General features: G+C 39.6%; 1 protein-coding gene across 9 annotated transcripts; it reads right to left on the reverse strand.

Moving 5' to 3' along the window:
• Nucleotides 1–1,644: 1,644 nt before the first annotated feature.
• Nucleotides 1,645–27,516, reverse strand: RCOR3 (REST corepressor 3). Of its 9 annotated transcripts, none has more exons than XM_063390726.1 (12): nucleotides 27,268–27,516; nucleotides 26,738–26,794; nucleotides 21,071–21,148; nucleotides 19,540–19,592; nucleotides 17,694–17,855; nucleotides 17,247–17,371; nucleotides 15,717–15,795; nucleotides 13,129–13,347; nucleotides 11,411–11,488; nucleotides 10,551–10,608; nucleotides 5,161–5,402; nucleotides 1,645–4,732 (listed from the first exon to the last, which is right to left on the reverse strand). In XM_063390726.1, exons 1-12 carry the CDS (start codon nucleotides 27,407–27,409, stop codon nucleotides 4,388–4,390), a joined length of 1,638 nt encoding a protein of 545 aa, XP_063246796.1. In that variant the 5' UTR covers nucleotides 27,410–27,516; the 3' UTR covers nucleotides 1,645–4,387. The 9 variants fall into 9 exon arrangements, with proteins under 9 accessions (XP_063246796.1, XP_063246795.1, XP_063246797.1 ...); XM_063390725.1 differs by having other exon boundaries at nucleotides 15,699–15,795; XM_063390727.1 differs by lacking the exon at nucleotides 27,268–27,516 and adding an exon at nucleotides 27,079–27,159 and having other exon boundaries at nucleotides 15,699–15,795.
• Between the last annotated feature and the right edge of the window lie 476 nt (nucleotides 27,517–27,992).

The raw sequence follows: 27,992 nt of genomic DNA on the forward strand, positions 1-27,992 counted from the left end.
CAGAAAAACAGGCATTACGTTTCTGTAATTAAATATTTATAAATTTAAATCAATAGTTTAGAGATGGGATCAGGTTTCCAAGCTGGTCATTGGCTGCACTATCCTCCCAGTGCAGAACATTCCCCAGAACAGTGCTTTGTGGGGGTGAAGATCTGTCAATAAAATCATCAGATATCTGGGTGCAGGCATTAGTTTAAAAATCCCTCTTCACTTAAGGCTCAGTGAGAATAACAGGAGGACTGGTCTGCATTAAGACAAAGTTGCGTCCTTGAAACTGCAGTAGAGATTATAATCCCTGAATCTCAGTGCTTCCTTTTGAGCTATTCCAAGGGAAAACTGCCAAGTCAGTAACAGCAATGAGGATTTACTGTGCCGCTGGAATAGTTTCAGTGAACAAAACTGCAGTGGAAAAGAACTTTAAGATTAGAGAACTGACAGAACTAAAATGTAGCAGCCTTCACTAGTGGTGAAAATGAAGTCATTATTTTCTAAAGTTGTACTTCAGAACTAATTTTGAGGATGTCTGTTCTATAAAAGGGGGTACCTGCTAATTAAACAGTCCAGAGACTGTTGCCTCCGTATTCTGCTTCTACTCCCTACACGTACATTTTTGACGCCTAATTCATCAACAATGGACTGTGAATATTATTAAAGAGTTCATGTAAACTTTATGGCTTTATAGCTCACATACAACTGCCTAGTATCTTAAAGCAGATGCCCATCCCATCAATGCCTGGTTTTAACTCGCTCTGAGAAAGGCAAACTCTTGAGGTTTGGCTACTTCAGCCTCAGGAAAAGCTGAAGTTCACCACATTTAGCAGGATGACTGAGCTGTATTCAGTGCTGTTTACAGTGCAACACTGCTAGCTTCTCTACAACTTCCCTTGCATTATGAAACACATCTCCAAGTAGACCATTTCATGATGTTTGGCTTTGCTTTGCCTGACAACCACATTTCTGCCTGGCCTCAGCTATAAATTCAGTCTGTTCCTTTCTTTTGCTATGAAGAGGCACAACACAGTAATAGTAACTTTCATCCCAAACTATTCCCTAAACTCTGCAATTCATCTCTATCCATACACAAACTCCTGTATCCATAAGCTACTGGTTTGTGTTCTGTTCTTGATGCATTGTGAGGTTTCCAGAGTAAAGAAAATTCCCAACACTCTAAGGATGAAAAAACCCTAAGGACAAAAGTACCTAATTCCTTTGCTCAGGAGCAACAAATTAAACTGCTTTACTATGATGCGCAATGTTTAGTGATTGTTTTATTAAATGCAGAAATACCTGCTTGACTTCGTACCCATTCTGATTTAAAGTGCAACAATTAAATCTGATAGTTCTTGTACATCCATATTTTGCAAGTGTTGTTTCTTGAATACATGTTGTTCCGATTATGCCTTGCATTTGTAAAATGTAATTTTTTAGTATCGTTTTGCTTTATTAACTAAAATAAACTGTACAAAAAGCTGTAGAGTTACATTAGCTTTGAACAATGTAGGATACACGTTCTCTGCCAAATGTTAGTGTGCAAACATTGTACATTTTTTAAAGTGACAAAATTAAGCCAACCTTGAAGTCAGAGTTCATTACTACATTACAAAACAGGAGACTAGATATGGCAAAAGAAATTTCCCACTGAAATCAACACCATTGTATAATTTTATTTCTAATTCTTAAAAAAATATAAATGAATTTAGAAGAGAATCACAGTATAAGGGCCCTAACATATTAGACCATTACAAGGTACATAAAAATAGAAGACACAGATTTCTTTGAAACTTTAATCCTTTGATTAAGCAGCAAGCATATCACTCTCCAGGCAAACACTGCTTAAAACAAACCCTACCCCCCAAAACAGGACGTGCAAACTGTATGCACATATTCTGCAAAGCACACAATAAAGACATTTTGCTATGTACATACTTATTTAGTACTACAAATGCTAGGAGTTCCCTACTGTGTGCTACAGTGTAGGTAAATTAAGAAATACTACCCTACGTATCTCTGACCCTCCCTCCCCCTTCAAATACAGCACCTTTGCCCAATTATAGAATATTTAAACAAGATTAAACGGAATTACAATGTACTGAACAGTTTCATAGCAGTTGGTGGTGGCCAACTGTACTGTAACACCCAACATTCTGCATACTGAAGTCTATCGACAAGAGACAAGACAAAAATTAGCAGATGTACAATACACACACCTGGGAGACTCAATGCCTAACAGTAAACAAAAAAAAAAACCAACCCAAAACAACAACAACAGAAAAGCAAACCAAACCAAAAAACCTGAAGATGAATCTTACCACTGTTAACAATTAAATTGTAAAAATGTACCATCTTGATTTTGTATTGGTTTTAAAGACCAATAGAGCAGCCAGATTTGTGTATAGCTGAAGAGGGCACACTACAGTCTCATGACCCCCACAACACAAGTTTCCATGACCACGAACTCCTTGGCGCATGTTTTAAAATTCTGCTTTGCTTAGGAGGTCATGTGATGCTCACATAGTGGCTAAGCACCTACTGTGATGCAAAACTAAATTTGTAAGAAAGACCTTTTGTACAACACCTCAGCACACCAGTGAAAGCTCTTCAGAAAGAAAAATCTCTCAAGTTTGATCTGAGAATATTTTAAAATAAAGCATTAAAACATAAAGGTCAACACTAACTGCAATTCAGGTTACAACTATCAAACTTTACTATTAGATTTTTCAAATGAAATAGAATCTGATAGTACAAGAACTTCCCTTTGCACATAAAAAAAGACCTTATTTAGCTGCTAATCTGATCATTAGACCACCCAATTTATCTGTGAAAAAAAGTAGGGAGAGCACATCCCATTTGCATAAAAATTCTCATTTTAGTCAAGGGCAAATCTAGTTAATAACAAAATTGAGTTTAAAAGACTTTTAGACACTATTTCAGCTATAAGCAAAAAAACCTTTCAAAATAGTATGACAGTCAACATGATTATTATTACATAACTACAAATGTATTATTTTTCAATAGCTTAATTCAAATCACACAGTTTCAAACAGTGCTACGCATATTTGGAGCCTGGTTTACTTGGAGGGTAGAGGCACCTGCTTTTACAAAAAAAAAAAAAAACCCACACCCCAAAACACTGCTGGGCATCAATTAAGGTTTCAGATGAGAATGAAGAGAAATGAGTTTCTTTCAAACTCCTATAATTGGGAAACAATATTAATATATAAACTCAGGTTTTACTGAGTCAATGAAATAAACACCCTCATCCTTCTCCCAATACGCTCAACTCATGTGATCAACTTTGCCAGAAATATAGCAGGAGTCAAGAGATAATTACTTAAAAGTATAACTGGGTTGGCAGCAGGTAACTACTCTCATATTCCACCAGCACCACCAGCCTCTACATTTCCCTCATTAATGCTCAAGCAAGGTATCAGTGATCTAACATACACGAACTGCAGACGATCATTCTCAGAGGAATGGAATTTTACTGTACTTACATTAGAAAAATTAGTGGAAAAACAAATTAAATTAATACTTCTTGCTATATGGTTCCTCTCCTGTCATTCCCCTGGGTGGTGGAAGCTGCTGCCACTCTATGGTGCCCAGCTCACAAGACAAGACTGCAGCAAGAAACTGCACTCCTGCTTCCAGTTAAATTCTATGAGTAGAACATGCATGAGATTTAATAAATTTGGTACAATAGCTCACTGAGTCTTCAGAACACTCTGAAAGAGGAGTATGCACATATTCTGCATACTCCAGTATGCAGAATAATAAGCCAGTACCTTTTAAAACAAGCTAAGATGTTTTGGGAAAAACATGAAGAGAAGACCTTCATTTTACAAGCGTGTGAAATGCTTCTACTGTTATCTAAACAGGACCAAACATTCTGAACCTAAAGCCATTATTTTCTTTCAATAAAAAGTAAAAAAAACTTAAAAAAATTCACACACACAAAAACCCCCAACACTACATTTAAGTCTCCTACAGTATTAGCTATTTCTAGATTTGCCAGACTACTTTCCCGTAGTTAGATGCTTGACTATAAAGAACTGTAATAAAATAAATAGAGTAAAAATCAGTTAAACAAAATCTTGGTGTGTTGAACATTTATTCATTTAAGAAGTTAGCTTCCTTCGACAGTTATTCATACAGAGGAGGGTTGCAGCGTAGGCATTGTTCTGCTGTACAAGTCTTCGGCATAAAAATATTTTTATACAGGTGGTCATTGATGTCGTTCTGTTTCTAGTTCTCAGCTTGCTCCTCTGGAAAACTGGTCTGATACCGGTGAAGGCTTGTTCTTTTCTGCCCTTCGTTATTTGGAAAAAAAGAAAGTACATTGATACAATTTTTCAAGGGTGGGAGTTAGCACAATCCCGCTCTGGTTTCTTCAGTGCAGGGTGGACTGAGGTTCTGTCTGGATGCCGATGAGCGAGGGCGGCTGCTGGCCGCTGCCCGCGCTCAGCACGGGCCGGGGGTTGAGGCGCGGGGGCATGGAGTTAGCTGGGCGGATGAGCGGGGGGGGAGGCTGGTTCAGCGTGGGCCGCGGCTGGATGAAGCGCGCCTGCTGCTGGAGCGGCGGAGGCTGGCGGTGCAGAGCGGGAGCGGCGGGAAGGGCTGGACGAAGTAACGGGGGCGGCTGATTTAAAGTTGCCATGGGAGCGGCAGGTGCTGGAGCAGATGCCTGAGCTGGAGGTGAAGGGCCTAAACACTGAGTGGCCGGAGTGCTTTGTGCCTGCACAAAGGACAAAGACAAGACTGCGTGAACAGCCATCCCGGCCAGGACGTGACGCAGTTGGGCTGCCACTGGCCACTACACAGGAAACAGCATTTAAAAAAATAAAACCAAAGAACTGAGAAGTTACTGAAAGGAAATCACCAACCAAAACATTATAGATAGCAGAACAAAAAATATTTACGAAGCAAATCTTCTTCTAGAACAAGAAGTGTATTTTAACATTAAAACAGTAATGTGACGGTCACTATCAATGGTGCAGTCCTGCTCCCACGTGGTTAATAATATTGGCTGAAGTTCTATGCAAGCTCATCATCATTCTTTAGAATGTGGTTTGCCACTCCACACCAGTTAACCTTATATTTTATCACTAAATAAAATGCTGTTCCTCAACCCATGCTTACTTATTTCTGGTACACAAAACACACCTCATCTTCTTCATCAGTGCTCTTTCCTGATGGCACATTAGAAGTATTTTTTGTGTCCTCCCCTAAAGCAGAAGCATCACCATTAGAAGCCAGGGTTCCTTGTTCCGCTTCCCATTCCTGCAATACCTCCTCTAAGTTAAACCGACGCCTGTAGTTTACAAAGAAGTTCTTCACTTGGCCAACAGTCTTGTTGCCAATTACATCTGCAATAGCTTGAAAATCTTTACCGTATTTTCGGACACCTGGAAGGCAAAGTAAATAACATAGCTGTGAAGAATCAGTCAGACACAGCTACGTGTGATGTATTTATAGAGAGAACCTATGGGACCTGCAAACCCAGGACTCGCTAATTAGGAGAACTTCTCAATTAGGAGAAGACCTCAATTTCCATTAAAACAAAGTAATTTTTAATACCACAGCTATCAACATACAAATCAAGAACTTTATTAAAAAGTCATTACCCATTCTTCCTAAAAGATCCTGGCTTATTCACCAAGCCTCTCAACCTAAAACCACAGAGATATGGCCTCTGACAAACACAGTGAATCTTTCAGCACGTTCACAGTAAGGGCAGAAGCCCAAGACCAGCTCAAGAGGGGAGGAAAGGTCACTGAGCATGTGTGAATGGCTGTAAACAGAATAAAATGCTAGAAATATCAGGTGACAAACACTGATAGCTCCTATGGGTTCCCTCCACACCGGCTGCATGCCAATGGTTCTTTCTCACAGCCAGTGGGGTGCAGTTCAGTTATCACAATATACTGCTCATTCCTGCTCTTGTGACGTGCTCTACTCAGACTACACAGAGCAACTAGCAAGTGTTCGCCTCACACAGTCTGTTTGAAGCTTTCATTCACCATTTGAACTAGGTAGAAAAATTCGGGGGTTTGGGACAACCACCTTGGGGAATGTAAATATATTTACATATATAGTGTCTGCTTATAAGATGGCCCAGCACAAGACTCCAGGATTAAATCCCCTACTGATAAGCAGCATGACAGGTGATCTTTGCATTGTTCTTTTCATTAATGTTTGCACTGACATCAGCAGTCACTTTTGCTTATGCGCACTTCAAAAGAAAATCACAACATATATTTTAAATACTTCTAAAACAACATTTGCATAGAACACAAAAAACTATTGAGTTCAACATTTCATAGTTTTTAACTTAAAATTTGAATTATAATAAAAAGTATACTGATTTTGTTATAGGGGTATGTGTCTACTTCTTCCCCTCTCCTGCTTAAGAAAAAAAAAACCCTCAACGTCTCCCACCTCCTACAACACAGCTTTTAGCTACACAAAGTATTTTTTTAAGTACAAGTGTCAAAAAGTTTGGAGACTTAAAGAAATAAACCAACTTCGTTCCAGACTGAGTAAACACAAGATTTTTTTGGCTGTCAGTTATGCATGAGCGAATTAAAATCTGTGAAGCTCCCGATGGTTAAACTCATTCAGAACATATTACAGTTCTTAGAGGACAGGCACTCTTTCTCATTACAGGAAAAGAAATTTATGCCTGATTTCATGCCTCACTTCAGAAAATGAAGCAAAGTGTTCAGAAAGTAAGAGTTGTTTCAAATCTGAAAGCTATGTTCCTTTTCAACTTAATTGTGAAGAATGTGACCTTCAGTTTGTTCTGCTCCTTTCTATTTTCCTCATTATTAGGCACTTCTGATATGGTAATGCATACTCCCTGCAATTTAAAAGAAAAGTTCACCTCCAGGATAGCAACAAATTCTGTGGCTGAAGCTGATGTTTCAGCTGTCAAGAGCCCAGCTACATTTATTTAGTATCTTTTTCTGGGGCTTACAAAAGAATACAACCCTCCTGATTGCAGGAACCTTGGAAAGATTTCAGAGCCACGTGGGAGGGCATGGATCCAGGCAAGGCAAAGACAGGGATTTGGCTCTGTGCTTTATCAGCTGTACAAGGTATCAGCTATACTCCTTAAAAGCTGTGTGTGCCCACAGAACATTGCCTCCAGCATTTTAATATTCTTTGTCTGCCCTACCATTACCACCCTTACTGATTTATAATGAACATGAAACATCCAATGCAATATATCTAACATCCTGTACAATTAATCAAGTGAACAAAGTGCCCAGCAGAACAAAGCACATTTCTGCTAGAAAACTAATAAAGACTTTCAGTGATTTCAGCCTTTTCTGTTACTATGCTGGCTACACTTCTTTCCTCCCTTAATCTGTAAAATAACTGAGCCTGTTGGTTATCTTCAACTCAGGTTGTCAAAAAATAAGGTCTTAAAGACTATTTCCAAGCAAACAGCTTGAAAACAAGGTGTTCTTGCCTTCACTGAGAACCTAACTCTTAAAAAATAATCGAAATAAAATAAATTTTTCTTAGTTTAGCTACACACAGCACTACTAATTTTGGTTTCTTTTCAATGTTATTACTACTGCTCTATCACAATGACCTATTGAGTCTTTCAAACCACGTAAAAAATAGAGAAAATTCACTGTGTGTTTATGAAACTTTAATGTATAAGGTGATGGCATACCTCTAAGAGTTGTTGCCAAGCCACCATCCCTGTCAAACTAGTGCACATTATTTATGCATCCTTATACAAATTCAGTGCTAAACACCCCCAAATTATTTCTCACATGTTCAATCTATCATTCAATAAAAATAATTTTATTAGGCTGATGAAAGTGAAGCTCAAAAAGGACGACACAACAGCCTCACTTTACACGTATGAATTGTTTTTTCCCCATCTCATTTGAAAGCAGCCCAGCTCACAGGAATCCTTCAAGCTCTTCAGAACTTCACCCAGCTGCAAAGGTACACAGGAACACGTGCATGCTCTTGACTACCACTTTTCATCTTGAATGTCTCTCCTGGAGAAACTACTAAATCCAAGTGTGATGCTGCTTAATGATGTACAGCACAGCAAACACAATATTAATCAGGGTGCAAAGCAATATGATACAGCACCACAACAAGGCAGGAATAGTTAGTGGGAGCTGCAGTTCCACTGTGATGGGATTACAGTGCTCCTGGCAACTATCTTATGTAGAGTTAGATCCTAATTGTCCCAACTGTTTTTCTCTGCAATGTCATGAAAGTCATGCACTGCTTTTCAATGCAAATTTTGTTGTCTTGCACAAGTGTTAAAACATCTTTGCAATTGCACTTTCATGGCCAAGATCTTAATTTGAAGATATGATCGTGCTTATACATTTCTATACATAACAGTTTGAAGTTTAAGAACACTAACTGATGAACTAACCCATTACATTCAACAACTACTCAAAGCTGAACTGTTACCTGATAAATTATACTGTAAATATATTGGCTCAGAGATCGTAAATCTGAGTCCACAATCTTGCAGGCACGCACACTACTTTTAAGATTACACACAGCTCTATTTTAAGACAAGTTCTCATTACCTCTTCCTTAGTTACTGGCAATCCCTTGAGATTAGCCTGTAGATAACGAGTTTTTTCATGTTTACCAAAAACAGTACCAAAATTATATTACTGTAGATTATATTTACAATTTCCATGGTTAGATTTATTGTTTGAATTCAAGTGAACAAATCACGTAAGTGCCACCTACCTGCTTAATGCTTATGATTTCTGTAAAATTATTAAAAGCATATGCCAAAATTTTAGAGTGTACAAACTAAATGTCCCCATGTTGAAGTCAACCTTCAAGTTCACGCATAATGCACATTAAGGAAGCTTTTAGCAGAGCAACTGTGGCTACCTTCTAAAAACAAAGCCAGGGAAAAACACAGCACGGCTCTCTCATACCTAGGGTCTACTACCTCAAGCAATTACTTTGAAGCAAGAAATCAGAGTCCTTAGCCCCAGGGACGGGAATTTAACACCTACAGCACTCTCATTCCAGGGGAGAGAGAGCAAGTAGTAAATAAGGGAGGATAATTAGAACACTTTGTTCTTGTCACTAGGATTCTCTCCCATCTCCATTTTATATAGTGACAAGGGAAGGGGACCACAGAGGAAACAATACATGTAAGAAGCACATGTCAACGAAAACAAATTTATTCCAGAAGGTCTTGTTTCTCACCCCCCACCCTTAAGGCTGACTACTTTTATAAACACAGAACTATCCCTGGAGACCAGAAGACTAGATCTCCTCTCCAAGGAGACACCACCAACCCTCACTTTCTTTTGCTCAGGCTCTAGTTTATTTGTCGTGTTGGTCACAGAGTGCCACAGCTTAATGAAAATGGAATGTATTATAATTTCCCGAACTGTTGCTTAGTGAGAACTCCAATAACTAAACGATGAAAAGGCAAGATGGTTTGGTAGTTCTAAGGCAGGTACAATGACCCTGGATTTCCCCCACTCTTCCAGCAAGCCTACTACTTACTAGACTATCATACTCTAGTATAGACATCCCCTTCAGTTGCATCTGGAAACAAAATACTGAAGTATTTAGCAATACTGACAGAATGAACTTAGGACAGAGGGCAGTTTGGAGATGCAAATCCAAGCTTGAGGCATGTAAGCTGAAAGGCATTATTTGAGACACACCATGTCTTTCTGCATTTCCATTCACGTTTCAAAATAACCTAACTTTAGGTTCAGTTATCTGATTAATAAATAAGTACCAGGTATGGCATACCTGACAACTTTACACTGATGTCCTGATCCACTGAGTATTTCACACTAAAACTCAGTATCTCAGTATTTCAAGGTGAGGAATACAGAGGAATAAAGCAGATAGATATAACTGAGCTATTATCCATATAAATGATGATCCACATAAGTGAGTCAATATATGCCTTCAAGACAGCATCTCCAGATACTTCCCTTACATGTTCTTTGATTTGGCAGTGCATGCTAATACAAGAGTCAGTTTTCCTTCATATAAATGAAACAAATGTAAATTAGCTGTAGGAATAGCCAACCTGAAAATGTTGGGGTTTTAGTCCAGTATGACTGTTAGATTCCATATCCAGCTTCAGTCTCTTAAAAGACCTAATTATTCCCTCATGAACAGAGAAAAGCAACAGTAGAGCAGATTTACTTCTGCTTTTTCCTACTTTAGGATACTGAAGATGTCTTAAATGCTTCAACTTTTATTACTTTAACTATTGCTTTAGTCTTCCACATTAGAGAAACTCACGTAAAGTGATTTAGAAGATGATTAAGGGACTATCTGGTACTAATACAGTTGTTAAATCCTGTTTAATTTCCTCTTTGACACTTAACATGGGTAACAGAAAGCCTAGTGTCATGTTGCTTGAATAAATGCCCTAAATATTCATGATAGTTTCACTGCTTTCCTGGTGACCAGATATAGTTTAGCTTTGCATTAGAGGGAAATACAAATATAAGCCTAAGCACCTCTTCAAATCCTTTGCATCAGACTTCAACTTGCTGCTACTATTAACATACCTTGTACTGCAAGAAGCTGCTCTTCTGTGGTCCAACGGGCATTGATTTTCTGATTAGACTATTAAAATTAGAAAAATGGCACAAAGATCATTAAATTGTTTCAACAGCTGCAAAATACCTGAGCATCAATGTGTTTCACTTGCACTACATTTTGCAAAATAGGTAAAAATCTCATGCTTATAGGCCATGAATTTATAGTTAAGACGGTTTTAATGCAGAGGAAATAGTGTTTACAGATTTGAGTTTAAAACTGTGCCATCAGTTTTTCCTCTGTTTTACTGCAGTTCTTAGTATGAGCTATACAATAACTTATGCACAAGCTAATGATCTTTATGCAGACAGAATTTGAATTTATAGTAACATTTATCTAAACTATTTGGACTTGATGTTTAAAGCATTTTGCATTCATGTTATGTTTCATATCCAAACCTTTAAAACAAGCAAAACCAGAACTTCAGTAGTAATAGATCATTCATTTTAGATGACAAAATGTATATACATGTCATGTTTTCACACAGAACACCATTTATTACTGGCAATCTACATTACCTATTTTAAATCCAAAAAGCCCCCATGTATCAGGGCTCAATTTCAGCTCCCTGTTATTGTGAACAGACATGACATTTCAGTTTTATCTGCTCCTTTTTTCAACCAGTTGCCATAAAAAAAGCCTACCACCGATTTTTGTAAAGAAGCCAGATTACCCCCACATGTAATTTAATGGATCCTGTTTAAGCTGCTGCTGCTGGAGTTCAAACACTAACCAGGCTGTAGCAAAACACATTTCTGCAGCTTCCCATTAATGTAAGTGCAAAGCTACAAGTATTTATTTCAGTATTTCAGTATTTATTCTGATTTACCTCAGGAGGTTTGAATTCTTCAATCCCGCCTTCCATTTTCTGTTTAAGTGCACTGTTTACTTGCTTAGCATTTTGAACCTTGGTCAAAAACAACAAAGTTAATCAGCTCCACAAAGAAAGTTGGTCACTTTACACATTTATCTTCACTAGGATTGCCACAAGTGTACCTCCTATGTTAGAAAGAGAAATATTATGGTTTAAGGCTTCACTGCTTTTAACTGTTTCAAAAAAAAACTTTAAAAAACCAAAACAAAAGACATCACAGTTTACTATGGAGGAAAAAAAAATTAAGCCAGTCTTTCAAAAGAACAGTTTGTCTGCAAGAATATTAAAAGCTGTTCATAACAAGTTATTTTTGATAAGGATGCATAGGTTCTTGAAGAATTAAGAACACTCTAGACAGAAAACTTCATTCTTAGAAATGTGAGATGTATTGCATATATTAATTTATTAACTTCTTCCTTCTAAAAAAAGATAAATTCATGAGATGTTTCCAGTTAGTTCCTTCTGACAGACACTTTTTATTGACCTGAGATCATTCTGATTTTCTTTAGGGGAGATTCTTGAAATTATTTTAATTATTTCTCAGTTTATAAAAAGGACAGACCTTCCAAATTGTACATATACACATCTGTGAAGCACTTAAATCTGACATTGATGCATATAAGGTAACATAGGTAAGAAAATAGTTTTGCATACTATGGTGCACAGCTATTACAAGGGTTCTTAAGTATGGACACAAAAGCAGACAACTCAGTGGGAGATTCCAAAGGCTGCATCTCTGAGATCACTGCAAGAAAAAAAAAAAAGAGAAACACAACCTCAAGGCTGTAACTCACCTACACTTAGGCTAAAGAGTGAAACCCACCTATGCTATTTAGCCCCCAGACTCCTGCTGTGACAGAAAGAAGCTTATTTCTCCTGTAAAAGAACATAAGGGAGCAAAAACCCCATGGAAAAAAATCCTTTATTTAGTCCATGATTTTGCAACATGGCAGCTCTCTAAGGAGGCAAAAAATTCCAGAAGATAAGCCTTGCCTCTATAGCCCCATCGCTCCTAGAAAGCAAGCATGCACACAACTACTGTACCCTTGGAAGCTGAATAATTACATGTTTCAACTTTAAATGCCAGAATTTAATTTCGTTATGCAAAGGATGCAGGCAATTTTCCTCTTAAAGGTGAAGTCTAAAAAGCTTGATTAAATTTAATAAGAAGTAGAAAACTTATCAATTTGAATAGAGAAAGAACTAGGTCCGTGATTTCCACACGCCTCCCATATGTTCATAGTATGTGGGAAAGGACATCCGGATAAACAGCTACAATTTAAAGCATAACAAATGTAACTTCCTCTGCTCCATTGGTCTCCTTTTCACTTTTCAAACAAAAACTTCTAACAAAGTAAAAAAAAAATACAAATAAAATGTGACTTCTGATTTTTCTTGTCCCCACACTTGTAGCATTGTTTTAATGCTACCCCTCTTTTTTTTTTTTGGTAAGTAAAAAGTCGTCTTGCTTCATTTTATCCAAAAGAGCAGATGAATGTAAAAAACAAAACTGAAGAACAGCTACTGCCCAGCATTTGTGGTGATAACTGTGAAACAAAATGAGGAAGATTCACATTAAAGTTTCAGAATCTTCACAGGTAATCTTCAAAACCATTACAAATCAGAACAATCTGAGACAAAAAAAAAAAACCAAGACCAATAACCCATGGTACCTGTCGCTTTAACGAGATTAGTTCCATATCCAGCTGTCTAAGAATTGTGTTGGCTGCATTGGGACTACAGGAAACAGCTATCACATCTTCCTGGGTCAGGTACATGCCTTTTGGAGGACGGCATTTGGAACGCTGCGAGTGGTGGCGATGCTGCAAGCTCTGATACTCTCTTCTACCCAGACCTATTTTGCTGGTCTGAACAGGCTGCTCATTATTGCCCTTTAATTTACAAGAAATAAAGCAATAAAGAGTAACAGTATCTTGTATACAACTTTACTAAAAAGAATAAAGCATCAGATCGCATTGTAATGTCATATTTATGACAAATAAAACTTAAGCTAACATCCTCTTTTGCATGTGGTATCCAACTATGTCTTGCAGATGAGTTGATGGAACATATCAGTCATCTGCTGGATAAGTCTGCATTAGTCTAAAATAGGTCAGTTTTCAAAACTTTTTTTTAACATGGCCACAAATACAGTAAATGTTATGGAAATCTCAGTCTGAACACTGTGACAGAGAGCAAACATTACAGACCTCTTACACATACAGAAGGTAAGTAATATAAATGTATATTACTCATATAAAGTTTGTTTTTAAAACAAATAATCAGTGACTGTACACATTTATTTCTGATCAGATATGAAGAATGTGGGCAAAGATTAAAGGTGAAGAATGACAAAGTCAACCAGGTCAGACAAGAATATAAAATTACATTTCTCCCTGCTGTAGAGCACTCTACAGAGAGAGACTGTACTGTTTGGTTTGGGGGGACAGTGAGGGGCTGATTTGAGACTTGAAAGAGAGAGTATGGACATACCCCTGCACTCATTATAAAAATCTATGTAATTTAGAAAACATGAGCCTTTGTTATTTGCTTCTTCAGAAAGGAAAGGCATGGCAAAGAGGAAATTAAGTCTTTGTTTTGATATGTTTGGGCACCTAAACATTTCAGCTTTATCTTCAATGGGGACTGCTGCACAGCTTCTCTGCATGTATGTGACTCCCTCAGAGCAACTGAGTAGCTTCCCTATAGCCCAGGAACAGAGACCCAAAAATTATTTTCTCTGCAAGGATTATCTAATTCTAAAAATTTCAAGGTTAAGTCTGCTTCTGTCCTGTTTATACTTATTTGGGTTTTGGTTCTGCATTGCTCTTTCAGTATGAAATTGCAGTTCCTGTGCGTTCAATGTGGATTTAAAGAGAAAATATTCTCTCACAGTTTTGTCTTGCCAAGATAGAGAGTTTAGGTTATTTTTGTTCTATCTGGTAACAGAAAGTTTCCATTGCTCTGTGTGTTCAAGCAGCCTACTCAGTTTATATTTTGCTTACGAAGTGAAAGTACGCAAATCCTACCAGAACTATTAGATCACAAAATTATCTTGTGCAGATCCAAATAGCTCACCAGAAGCTACAGATCCCTCTGTCCTGTTCCTAGAAGTCTATCAACACACTGCTTGCATTCTGGACTGCACGTCATGGCTCAAACTATAACCAAGTAAATTGAGAAAAATAGCCCTTATTTAGACATGGTAAGGCAGCAACTCCAATCATTAAATTGCAGGGATGTTGTTAGAACAACATAAAAGTAAAAAGGTACATTATCAGACCATGTACTATAAAACATTCCCAAGTTAAAAAAGTGATCTCAAACTCTTTCATTGAAAGGGATAATTGTCCTTTTTTTCCCAAGGCCAGTAGATGAAGGGATAAACTGACGGTTCCTGCAAAGCTCAGAACAGAAGCTAAACTTACCAGTCTCTTCCTCAATATTACTTTTGTGAAAAGTGCAAAGTTTTATTCATAATCCTAGATACCACTTCATGGGAGTGCTAAAGTTTTGCACAACCTCTCCTGTCACTCTTGAGAAGCATGAAGTGGCTGATTTAGGAAGATCATGAATGCTTAAAGTTGATCAAAGAAACAATTAAATACACACGTTAATGTGTTTTTCTAGTCTTGTTCATAGATAGCTTAATGTTACAACAAGAACTCAAAAAAAAAACCAACAAAACAACAACCCTAAAACCTGAACATACTGTGAACACAGCAGTCATCTGTAAAGCTAACAGTAAGTGCTCATTAGGACAAAAATGTTTTTCCTCTACATTTATTAGTAGAAAGCATCTCAGTAAAACCACATATTAGTTGAAATACATCACCTCACTGTGGCTTTGAACAAACAACAGAAGTTGTTCTTTGAAAAATGTAATTTAATTTTAAAATTCAAAGAAAACATTTTGATTCAAATAACTCAAAACCAGTAAAACTGTAAACATATTAACAAGACTGACAGAGGGCAAATACAACCTGTTTTACCAGGTTGTGAGAGGATACATCTCTTATAAAACTTGAAGACCTCTCAGGACACAGTGGAGGTATCCAGAGATGCAGTTACAGCCACAAAATGGCAAAAATATATGATACAATTTCGTTTCAATGAGAAGTCATCAAGATCTTTACTACCCAAAGACCCTGGGAGTTTGGTAGGTTGAAACCTAAACCTCTGTACTCAACAACTCACTCTTCACAGTAACACATTCACTGAAAACAAACAAACTGACATTCACCATTAAGTTATCTGTTACCTCCTTTTTGGCTTCTTTTTTGGGATCATAATCACTATCATTTCCATCCATTGGATGAGCTTCTTCTACGTCATCATCACTAAAGACAGATTATAAAAAAGTTGGTCACTTTATTACTTCTTAAGCCCAAATACAAGTATGTACCAGAATAAGAGTTATCTACTTGAATTTATCTATTCTGAGTATATGGCATCTCAAAATTATTTGTAGTTTTCAAAAGACAGCTGTTACAAGCATGATTTTCTGTATTAAATTCTAATTATTATTATGATAAACAAGCAATCCTAAACCATAGTTTTAAAGTTACTTTAAGCAGTGCTGATACTCCTGCCAAGAATTTTGGTGTCACCTTTCTTCAGTTCAACCACTTGTGCCAGTGTGAACACTTAAGTGGCCAACTATATAGCAAGGCTAGAAATAACCTTTCATTTGCCCATTAGTTTTAATAGACCAATTTTCAAACCACTGCACCAGGTGAGTAAACCCTTGCTGAAGTCTGTGGGGAGCATAGGACATATGATGGGAAAACATGGGACTGCTTCTCACCAACGTGCTTAAAATATAGCAATTTAGGGGAGGGAAATGAAATCTACTGAATTAAAGAGAAAAGCTTAAAAAGAGAACAGTCAATTTAAAGTCCAATCCAGTCATTCTGACAATGTAATCTCTGAACAAATTAATGCAAAAACAAACTAAAATTTCTAGTTATTACCAAACCCCTCCAAACTGCTATATTAAAAGCAAACTGATTTTAGCTTGTAATTTTTCAGAAATAGGATCACTAAACAAGCACATGAAGTTTAGATTTCAGAAGTTATTGAAAATAACATATTATTAAAAAGACCTCTTTTGCTCCAGTTAAGCAATTTTCTATAGATATAAAACTACAGCTTCCAATATAAATATAGATTATGTTACTTATACATCCAACACATATTACCTGTTAAAAAGTGCAAGTTAATTATTACGTATATTGAGAACAATAAAATTTTAATTTAATAGTAACTGTGAGAAATGTTAATCCATTTTATGCAAGACAACAAAACTACTCTGAGCTCTAATTCTTTTTGACTGAAAGCAGTTCTAAGTCTCCTAAAAAAAGATTTTATATAAAGCTTTGTTATAAAACAATGTGTAGGCATTCTACTTGCTTCAGCTCTTTACAGTGGTTGAGCTTCCCATTTTAGTTCCATATTAACTCAAAAAATCCAAACAAAAAACAATCCCAACTCCCCTACACACCCACAAAAACACTCTTCTGCACAGACAGTAATAGACTTCAGGGTTTAAATCCTTGTTTTTATGGTTATCCTTTAAAACACTCTCATTTCTTATTACAATGCACACAGACTGGAGTGATAGAGTCCTTAACGCACAGGTACCAACCCCTTGCTAAAATCACAGCTATCACAACAGGGGCTCAAACCTGAAACCCATGGTTCACACTGAAACAATGGCTAGAAATTAGTCCACATCTCTGCTTAGGAAGATTTCAGGCTCTGGTTAGCTATTTAAGAACATAAAACTCACCTGTCACCTTGATTATTTCTATTAGCTAGTTTACGAGCCTGACGATCCATCAAACTTGTCCTAGAGCGAGTTTTTTTCCAAGAATAGTAATATTTTACAAGGCTTGCAATGGTCTTGTCTGGGAGCTAGAAGAATTCATTAACAGATTAACAGTTTTAAAATTTAAAATTCCACCCAGAATTATAATTCTGCTATGTTTATAACTATCTTTAAACAATATTTTAAATGCATTGATAAGATTGAAAGGAGGGATGTATTTCATACATATTTTTAAAAAGGGGAGAAGGCTTCTTTTCATTAGAGTGAAAAAGCTGTATGTCCAAGAGACATGATGAAATTAAATTAAAGCTTTACACAGAAATCAACATGAAATTTTAGCCCAAAAGGAGCCTTTGGTCTTAAGTGCATCTGAGCTGTTTAGTGCTTCTGATTGAAATATTACTTTACCATTTGCTGGATCCTGTGAAAGCTCTTTCCATGGAAGCTAAATGCTTGTTCAAATAGGACTTTATCTTCAACTGTCCATTCATCAGGGAAAGGAGTGAAGTTAGGGAGATCCGCAAGGGACTTCTCAATATTGTGTTTATGCCAGAACAACATGCCGAGAGCCTTTGAAAAGAAATAGTCCCTCTTTGGATTTAGTCAATTTTCTAAAACGTTGAGACAAGTTAAATAAAAACAGGCAATTTATTTGTTGGAAATAAAATTTGACTATCAGAATCTCTTCTGAAAATGTATTAACAATTTTACTGGCTATTTACTGTAGGTTACAGAATTCTCTTTGGAGAAAGTGGTCACATCTATACTTTATTAATGGTATGAAAGCCAGACAATTTAAGGTTGGCATGGCAGCAGTAATTCTAGAGCACCATGAACTAGGCTGAGAGGCTCAAATCTGACCTGCTTTCTTACTTTACAGGCATATATCACCTACACAGTTCCTTATAGGCCTTTATTACCAGCCCAGTCAAAAAAGAAAATAAAAGTGCTTTTCAGTAGCCAGAGAATCATCCAAAATGCAAGTCTGAAAGTCCAAAGTGAGAGTGCTCTTTCTACAACTCTCCAATCCACAAAAAACAGCACAGCCACTTCGTCATGTGCACCTAATAAGGAATGGAAATTTAAATATACTTTCTTGTATGATTTAATTTTTCGATATTCTTAAAGAATTTTATGTTGATTAGACTTTCTGCCAGAGAATCACTGGCAGATTTGATGCCAAGATTTGGGCATGGGAATTGGGCAATGTAATCCACTCAGTTCCAACCACACAGTGCAGACACGATGGGCAGGCATCTCTCCAACCTCCTGATTTCACATCTTCTAACAGCCTGGACACAGCAAACCTCTGCTCTTGTTAAAATGGCAAGTGACAAGCAGCTCTTGCAAAGAGAATTTTTATTCCACTGTGAGGAGTCTACAAATGTTTTGTACCAGAAGTTATTTTGGAAGTCCATCTCTTGGTGACTTGAGATCCATCAGCTCCTCCTCTCGCCTAGCAGAAGTCAAGGCATAAAGAAGCAACACCAAACCACAGGTATATTCTGGACATTTTAGCACTGGCAGCCTCTTTGTCAGACAGCAGTTGATGAGCAAGCTTCCATCCTCCAAAACTTGATCAAACAACTTCTTTTCAATTGTACAGCAAATGCTTTTTCACAGTAGGTAATCTCACTTTTACATAGATCAGTTAATTTATGAAGAAATTTGCAACAGAACTACATGCAGACCAGTGAAGTTTTAACCTTACTTTTTAAGGAATGGTGACCAAAGGTTGTTAAATAAAAAGTGAACTCGTTTGTTACTTTCAGAGCTAAAACTTGAGTCTGTTCTCCTGCCTCTGAAAAAATCCACTCATTTGAGGTTGGTTTGTGGTTTTTTTTCATTATGAAAGAATTTTTTCAGTGCCATCCCTATCAATTAATGGTTCAAAATTGTACCGTATTTGCATTCTAATGTTAAATTTTAAATTTGTAAGTTGCTTCCCTAAGAAACACTTTAGCTAAATATACACACACAATTGCATGACATGCCCAGTGTATCAAGAAACATACCAAACCTTTCAAAAGTGCACATTACAAGCTGAGCATGTCATGAAAACAAAGAGCTCAATCTTTTGCAGAGAATCCAGACCACAACTGTATGCAGATCCATTTAACTGTAGTGTTTGCTGCCGTGCCTGAAGAGAAACAGCGTTAGTTTATGGTAACCAAGAGGAAAAATAGAGTTGTGTTTTAGTTTTATATTAGAAAAAAAATCCTTTAAATGAGTGCTCTCATTCCACAGCACTTACCTGTTCCACATTGTATCCATGTTTTTCCTTTGCTATTGCTATATATTCATCCACTGTAACAAAGCAATGTCAGAATTATTCTTTAATACTTTTAGCTCTGCTCTATGACAGAATTAGCCATCTAACATAGGAAAAGAGTATCCCCATGCTTTAACACATCATATAGACCCAGGTCCCCCAAAATGTTAAATACACTCACAGCTTTATTAATAATAAATAAACACACTGACCATTGTTGAACATTTAATTTTATAAACTTTTTACGCAAGCTAATTTTGCTTTCTTTCACATTTTTACTACAACCACAGAGGCTCATAATTTATTTATTTATTTAAAGCAGAGACTAGCTGGTTATTGAAAGGCTATGCCTTTTTGGAAGCCCCTCCTGGGTTAGTTTTAAATTGGACTACTTCCACTGCTTATATTTCCAAACATGTTAAAAATTAAAGCAAGGAGTTCCTATATCGATGATTACCCATGTCCTCAAGATTACTATAGCTTTCACAGGCCAATATGAATTTTAACTACAACACAAAGTCAGTTTTCCACAGAAAGCATGAAAAATCAATAATTAGATAATGAAATTAAGGAATAACATTTTAAAGATCACATTTCGCAATAATAGAGCCAGCTTTGAGTTGAACACTTTTCATCATTTTGAAATTAAGTCCTTTTTTTTTTAAACAAAACCCTCTTCCTATTCACCTTCTAGAGCTCAAAATTAAGTGGCAACTAAATAATCAAAAGGAAGTATGATCAAGACAAGGCTAATAATCATATCCTCCTTATTCAAATGGACAAGGGATATCCTTGCCATGCACTGTTGCAGCAAAAAGTTAATTATACTTCAAAGGAATAAAAAAAGTGTTTAATAATCACAGTTGTATTTTATTTCTAACTGTTCTGCAGTAGTTGAAGGTGCATTCCTCAAATTTAGAGGGACATAAATCACTAACTACTGGTATTAGATCGAAATTGTCCTGAGGATGAGGTTCTCATGGCTGCATCCTCAAAGTTTATTCCCCTATATCACACATGGGAAATTCTAGCACAGGAGTCAGCTTTAAACTAGATTAAACAGATAACTGATCACATTTAGTCAGATGACTCCTGTATTTCAGGTCACTTCCAAAGGGAAAAATGTTTGGTTTTTCCTTCTGTGACAGCAGTAATAATTTCCCCTTGAAGTCAGCCTCAGCAAATCTTTCCTGAATTCATCCACTGCAACTCCTTCTTCTACAAATTTAAGGCAGCAAGTTCCTCCTGTTTAGATATTTTAGTCTTTAATTAATAACAAAAGGTTTCACAATGATAATACAAAATAGGCAGTATGATTTGAAACAAAGACTTTACTAACGTAAGAGAAGGTCATCTTTCCTTTACCTGGAGTTCTCTAAATAAAGAAAAAGAGAAGCTTTGTGTTTAATTATTTGCGGTTTCACTGTGTGTAAAATAAAGAGCAAACAGGCACACCAGAAACAATTATTTAGTTTACTTAAGCACCCAAATTCCTAAGCAGGTAAGGACTTACACTTGGCATCGGGAATACTATGATACGGAGACCATACAAGCATCCCTCCATTATCTTTATCAGTGTATTTTGTGGCACCTGTAGGAAAACAAGTAACTCTCAGTATTTATTTAATAACTATGATCTAGAGAACAACTATGTGACAGTTAGCAAACACCAACCACAGTAAGAAGCCCAGCTACTGGGGGGACGGCGGTAGGGGGAATCACTAATTGAAAAATATTTCCTTAAGACATCAAATGGCTGAATCTCAACACTACTCTTAGGATGTTCAAGTATAACTAAATATTAGACAGTATCCTGGTTATCACAATTAAACCACTGAAGTGCATTGCTGAGTTGGAAGTAATCCTGTCTAGTTCCTACCCCCTTGCCATGGGCAAGGGCACCTTCCACTAGACCAGGTTGCTCAAAGCCCCCATCCAGCCAGGCCTCGAACACTCCACAGCTGGGGAATCCACAACTTCTCTGGGCAGCCTGTGCCAGTGCCTCATCCCCCCACAGTGAGGAATTTCTTTCCATATCTAAATCTACCCCCTATAAAGTTGGCAAGGATACAACTTTGTTCTCCTCAAGTTTGATTGTCCATTGGACAATCTCTAACATTTATCACTATCATAGGAGTATTAGGACCTACTGTGGTCAGTTAGACCTCCTTAAAAGAAAAATAGGTAAGATCTAGAACTCAGTCACCATCCCTGATCCCTTTCAACAAGAAACTACACTAACAACTATGCCAGAAACAATTCTGCTTATCTCTCTCTAGTTTTGTTTTTTCTAATTTTAACATTCATAGCCAGCCAAATTGTACAACTAGAGAAAGCAGTTAGATGTAAAAGTAATTTTTGCTTTAGGTTTGTTTACCCCCACCTCAAAGTAGCAAGAGGAGCAGTACAAATTACCAACCCATCAGGACAGAGCAATACTGATGCAAACACTGAAGCACTAAATCAGAGCCTATGATTTTTGAAAACATACTGTAAAAGAAGACTCCCCAATACTTTAAAAGCATTAATTCAGAGTCACTTATCATTGCTATTCCACAAATGTAGTCTAAAACATAAAGCCTCTTACAATCTATTTGTTTAGAACAGTTTATCTTGCTAAGAAATTGCTCAGCAATTGGATTTATATCTAATGTCAGTATGAATTCCTTGAGTAATCACCCGCAGAGGAACTTTCCTCACATCCTTCTTGGAGAAGAACATCTTTTTTTATTCAGTGAAACAAGTATCTTTTCACTCCATTTTAAGCTTACACACTTTATATTTAGGCTCTACATCTTGTTTGAAGCAAACAAAAAACCAAACCAAATGGTTTGGAAAAAAGCGTAGTGCTTTCCCTTTATGTACTGTGTTTTGTTGCTCTTCCCTCTTCAGTTTGGCAGCGTTTTGTATTTGCTATCATCTCTGCAATCTTGATCCATCACAACTGTGAACTTGAAAACAGTTAATTAGAAAAACTAAAAGAACTCCTGCGCCTTTCCAAAATGAGATGCGCAAGGCAGATAACCTCAATGCAGCACAAACTCCGTAACAGGTTAAGAATGTACACACACTCATAAAGCACCAGTTTCAAGGCATAAGCACTACTAAACACTGAAAGGTCTTCTGGTATACAAGAACAAACTCCTTAATATAACAAAGTATATAACAATACTTTAGAACCAAAAAGCACGAGATTTTTAGTCATTAGGAATGCAATACTTCATGAAGAGCAAGGCAAGCATGTAAACAGGCGCAACGTTTCTCTTGTACACTGCTTTTATCACAAGTAAATGATCACTATATGCACTTCATTCTAACTAAAGATGAGGAGAAAGCAGGACGCCCAGAGAATGTATTAGAATCTCAGGTTATGAGGAAAAACATCTAAACTTAAAGATACCTGCAGACAATTGGATATCATGGATATTATCAGGTACTGAATACTCAAGTACTAAAGTGAAAAAAAAATTAGTTTCAGAATTCTTGTGCCTGCAGGAGACCATGTATGTGGTGACACTCCCCTACTGAGGTGCCACCCTCACGAGACAAACAAGCAACAACCACCAGAACTTTTTCTTTTCAAAGCAGTGCTGTGTCCCCAGCAGGAATCAGACTTCTGCTTCCATTCAGGTGGCACCTTCACACTGCCAAAAGAAAAGCCAGGATGACAAAGGAATAATGAGATGCACACAGGTAGCTTGAAGGAAGGCACCCTGCCCTCAGCATGGGACGTCCCTACCTGTTGGACAGGGATCCCTCCATCTCCATAGGCAGGACCATGACCTACCTTCCTGAGAAGTTGCTGACTTATCCTTTGTGCCCCAAGCACTCAAGCAAGCAGCCCTAGCCCCCAAAAGAGGCTGTGTTACACCTCAAGGGCAACATAAGCTTTCTTACAAGGGAGAGGGGCTGGAAACACCCTGCAACATGTTAACCAAAGTGTTTTACAAGAGTTGTAAGCCACTAAGGAAGAGAAGGGCCAAGAGCTACATCTGAAGAATAACAAATCTCCCTCTCCCCAAAACACACGTCCAAGCCACTGAGGAAAAGGTTTCTGTACTTCAGCTGCTGCACCCCTCTGCAGTAGCAGGTAGGAAGTGCAGCCAGCTGAAAATGACTGCCGGGCACTCTTCACCACTTCCAGAACAGGGAAATCACAGCAGCAAACTGACCCTCTCTAAGCTGCAGCTCCTCATCACAAGTTAGGTATGCACAGCTGGTGCAGCTCTGTGCAGGATTCCAGGCACTGAGGATAAAGCAATCATCCAGGAGCATACAAGATACAGTGAGGGCATTGTGAGGTGTCACAGCAATTTAAAAGTATGTTGATTTTCAGCACAAAACGCACCTTCCTCTACTCAAGACTAAGCCTTCCCCACATCATTTAATGATTTCCATTTAAGCAAGCCAGTTTTCCTATTAGAAGACTAGAGAGAGAAAATTTATAAAGACATGTAGAGAAATGCATTCCTAAGTGACCTTGAATAGTATAAAATATTCTTCTTGACAGCCCCAACTCCATCTCCGAAAAGAGGCTAAATGGGTAATTAAGTATTTCAGCATTAAGTAAGCAAAATTCATACTAAAACCATACTGAAGTCTAAATCTGAGTAGAATGAAACTTCTCTAGCAGTTTTCTGTGGTGCATTCTCTACCATGATTTCCAAAAGAATGCAAACAACCCACAATAAAAGGATACCAGTTTTGTAACATCCTGCTGGATCTATAGGTGGGTCAGAAAGTACAAGTAAATTTTCACCAAGAAGAGAAATTACTATAGGAAAACCATGAGGAGAAGACAAAAATCTTGTAAGAGATGTGTAAGAGTGTATGAGATGGTATGTTAATTCAGTAAATTAGATAAAGTAAAAAACCCAAGTTGCCTTATAAAAATTGTTTCTTGCAGTGACAAAATCTCTCTCAGTGCTGAAATACATGGTGACAAAAACATGACTTCCCTTTAAGCTCTATCTGAAAGTTTAGTTGTAAAAAAAATATGGTGTGGAGAGGAGTAAGAGAGTATATTTAAACTAACTTCTCCTAATTGTTGCTTCCAACCACAATCCTTTCTTCCACGAGACACTGAGAAACAGTTGCACATTTTCTTTAAAAAAAAAAAATCTTGTTTTAAACATAAACTAAGTTTCTCAAAAAATGTTTACTGCCATCACAACATTAATCATGAATATTTTGTTCCTCAGTGTATTGTTGTAGAGCATTGCTTATGGCTATTTTTCAAGACAGGCTATGTGGAACACAAGGATTGGTATTATTCCACTCATTTTAGTATTCTGTGGGTTTATCAGGGCTGACTTTGTGTCTTAGAGTTATGTCTACTTTTATCCATCATTGATTCCCTTCTCCTACCTATTTATTTCAAGGGGCTTAAAAAACAGCACTCAAGAGTACTGCAAATAAACACATACTCTAAAGTATCTGATAAACCCAAAAAAGAACGTTAGAACAATTCCAAGAAGAAATAAAAGATAATCGAATATAGTGCCACACACTTACATGCAAACCTAGAACTAAAGGGGAGCTTATTATCTCATTTGCTACAAAAAAAGTAACCTAAATGTAGCTGTAAGAGCAGATTTTTGTCTCTCATCACTTCTGTCTCTAAGAAATTATGCCTCAAAACTCATCAGAAAAAAAACTCAACCAGATTGCTGATATCTCTTCATATACCAATCTGATAACTTGATAAGAGACATACTTTTAAACTTGATGGACCTTTTAATTGATTTTGTAAGACTTAGGTGTTCCAAAATAAATCACTACCTTCTTGCCCTAATAAGCAAGATACACACACCAAGAAGGATAAAATCTCATAACAAAGCATTATGCCTCTAACACAGGAGTTATTCAAGAAACGTTTCCATTACTGAAGAAAGCGATAGGGAGAGTATATATTAATCCCAGTTATTGGGGAAAGTGGCATTAATTGAATACCACTCCCCAGAAATACTTAGGAGCTCTAAAAAGTCTGGTTATAGGAAAGCATAAAATTAGTTCTGTAGTTACTAATGTAATGGTATTATTGCATATACAGTTTACAAAATTGAAACCACAGAACCTCAATTGTCCTACAAGGGCTGAAGAGTTCTTTTAATCAAAAGAAAAACAAACACTAGGTGTTTTAGCTTTTTTTTTTTATTTAAGTGGCCTGTAGGAAAAGCAAACACAGGCTGAAGGTTAGAAACCATCATTTTTATCTGTGTAGGCAATGTAAAAATAAAGGGTGCAAACAATTAGCCTTTTTGACAAAGGGACTCAGAGTGCTGGCTCCTTCCTTGGGGAAAGGCATTCCCTTAAGCCAAGACCACGCATCCCTTTGATCCCACCCTCGCTCTTTCCTTCCTTCCCCCGGCCTTTTCTTTGGCCGGTGGGGACTTGCGCCCATGCCGAGGGGCTCGCTGCAGCCTTGGGAGGCACCGTGAGAGCAATCCTCTTCCGGCAAGAAACCATCTGACACCCATGGAGCCTGCCTGGAGAGCAGCAAAGTAGACAGGCTTCATCTGGCCACTACAGCAAAACTGCTGCACGCTCCCGTGCTCTCCCTGCTCAGCGTAGTAAGGCACGGCAGCATTCTAGCAATTAACTTGCTAAAGCTGAGTACCAGGCTGTGCGAGCGTACCCATATTCCTCGGGGCGGGGCTGGGGGGGCGAGGAAGGCGGAGGAGAGCAGCTCAGCCTGCCACGGCGGGGCCAGCGAGGCTACTACAGCACACAAAACCAGGAGCAGGAGTTTCCCACCGAGCGCATCTTCCACCCAGCGCCTCCAGCACGCAGCCAGGTCTGCTCCGCTTCCGGCAGGGCGCATCACTTCCCACCCTTGCCCGACAACATCCATCACCCCTCGTCAAATATTTTTTTATGGTTAGAGGTTTAAGGACAGGAAGAAAAAAAAAAAAATCAAGCTTTTTCTGCTTCATCGCCTGCCGCCGGATACACATAATGCGGCCGATAACGAAGTGAGAATCCCCCACCGCGACGCCCCCCGCCCCCGGAGCGCAGATGCTGCCCCGGCCGAGCCTCCCGCCGCCGGCACCGGATCGCCGACACAAAGGCTCCAAAGCACCATAAATACAGCCCCGCGGCCGCCGCCGCCGGAGAGCGCCGGGCGAGCCCGCCCCTCCCGCCTCGGGAGATGTCAGGTTACAGCCGAAAAGCGATTTACCGGGCTCGAAGTCAGGAATGCGCGCCTGGTATTCCGCTCCGACCCTCATTCCTACATCTGCAAGGCAAAGGAGGGAAGAGAAATTAAGGGCTGGAGCGTCCCTGGGCGCCGTCCCAGGCTCCCGCCGTGCGGCGGGCGGGCGGGCTGGCGGAGCCCCCGCCGCGGCCGTGCGGAATAAGCCACCTCCTCCCCCCGCCACCCCCCGCCCACCGCCGCCGCGGATTAAACTCCGACGACCGCCGAGGAGGGGGCAGGAGGAGGCAGAAGGGGGAGTTTATTCCAGCGGAACAATGGGGACGGCGGCGGCTCCCGGGAGACACTCCCTCCCCATCGTTAAGTACCGCGGGGGCAGCCGCGGGGCCGCGCCGCGCGCTCCCGCCCCCCGCCCCGCACACGCGCGGCCGCGGCTCGGCCGCAGCGGCGGAGCCCCGGCACCGGGAAGGGGGAGGCGGCTCGGCTCGGCTCGCCGCCCCTCCCGCCGCCTCCGCCACCCCCCTGCCGCCGCCGGCGGGGCGGCCCCAGGCTCGCACCGTGCTCGTCGCCACTGTCGCCGCCGCCGCTCTCCGGCTCCGAGTAGTGCCCGTTGGAGGGGCTGCTGCTCTTGGCGCCGTTGGGGGCTGCCCGGCTCTTACCCCCCAAGAGTTCCGCGCCCCTCTCCATCATGCCCGGCATGCCAGGGCTGGGAGCGGGGTAGAGCGGTGGCAGCGCTGGCTGCCGAGGGGGGGGAAGTTAATACGGAGCCGCCATGTTGCCCCCTCCCCGCCCCCCCCTCGGGCACCTCCTCCCCCCGCCCGCCGCGCCCCCCCTCCCCCGGCGCCGGGAATCCCTCCGCGCCGGCCCGGCCGGATCTCGCCGAGGGGCGGAGATGCCGCCGCGGCGCCAGCGGCGCGGCCGAAGCAAGGCAGGAAGGAAGGATTGCTCCCGGACCGCGGCCGTGCCGCGGGGCTCTCCCGGTCGGCGGGCCCTGAGCGGAGACGGGACTATTTCCCGGCGGCGGCGGCGCAGGGATCCCGGCGGGAGGGTGTCGCGGCCGCCGGTGGTGCCGCGGCGCGGGGCGGGAGGAGCCGCGGCCGCGCGGGGCCCGGGCGGGGGCCGAGGAGCGGGGCCGGGCCCGGCGGGCAGCGCCGGTGCTGCCGCGGCGCTGAAATCACACGATACGGGAACCCGCGCTGGTTTTTCTTTCTAAATTCTAAAAGTGATCGATTTATTTACCTGCTTACTGCAATTCCGGCGCGTTACCGAGTGCTGCGGTGTT

The sequence above is a fragment of the Prinia subflava genome, chromosome 2, assembly GCF_021018805.1.
Source record: "Prinia subflava isolate CZ2003 ecotype Zambia chromosome 2, Cam_Psub_1.2, whole genome shotgun sequence".
Lineage (NCBI taxonomy): Eukaryota > Metazoa > Chordata > Aves > Passeriformes > Cisticolidae > Prinia > Prinia subflava.

Bases quoted from the DNA above. Each gene is read 5' to 3' on its own strand.
- RCOR3 (XM_063390725.1), bottom strand. From the start codon at position 27,409: ATGCCGGGCATGATGGAGAGGGGCGCGGAACTCTTGGGGGGTAAGAGC. The intron at 17,856-19,539 runs GTAAGTGCTGTG...TTCTTTTCAAAG, and splicing joins ATGGATACAATGTGGAACAG to GCTCTCGGCATGTTGTTCTG. The intron at 17,372-17,693 runs GTAAAGTAATAT...GAATTCTTCTAG, and splicing joins TTCACAGGATCCAGCAAATG to CTCCCAGACAAGACCATTGC.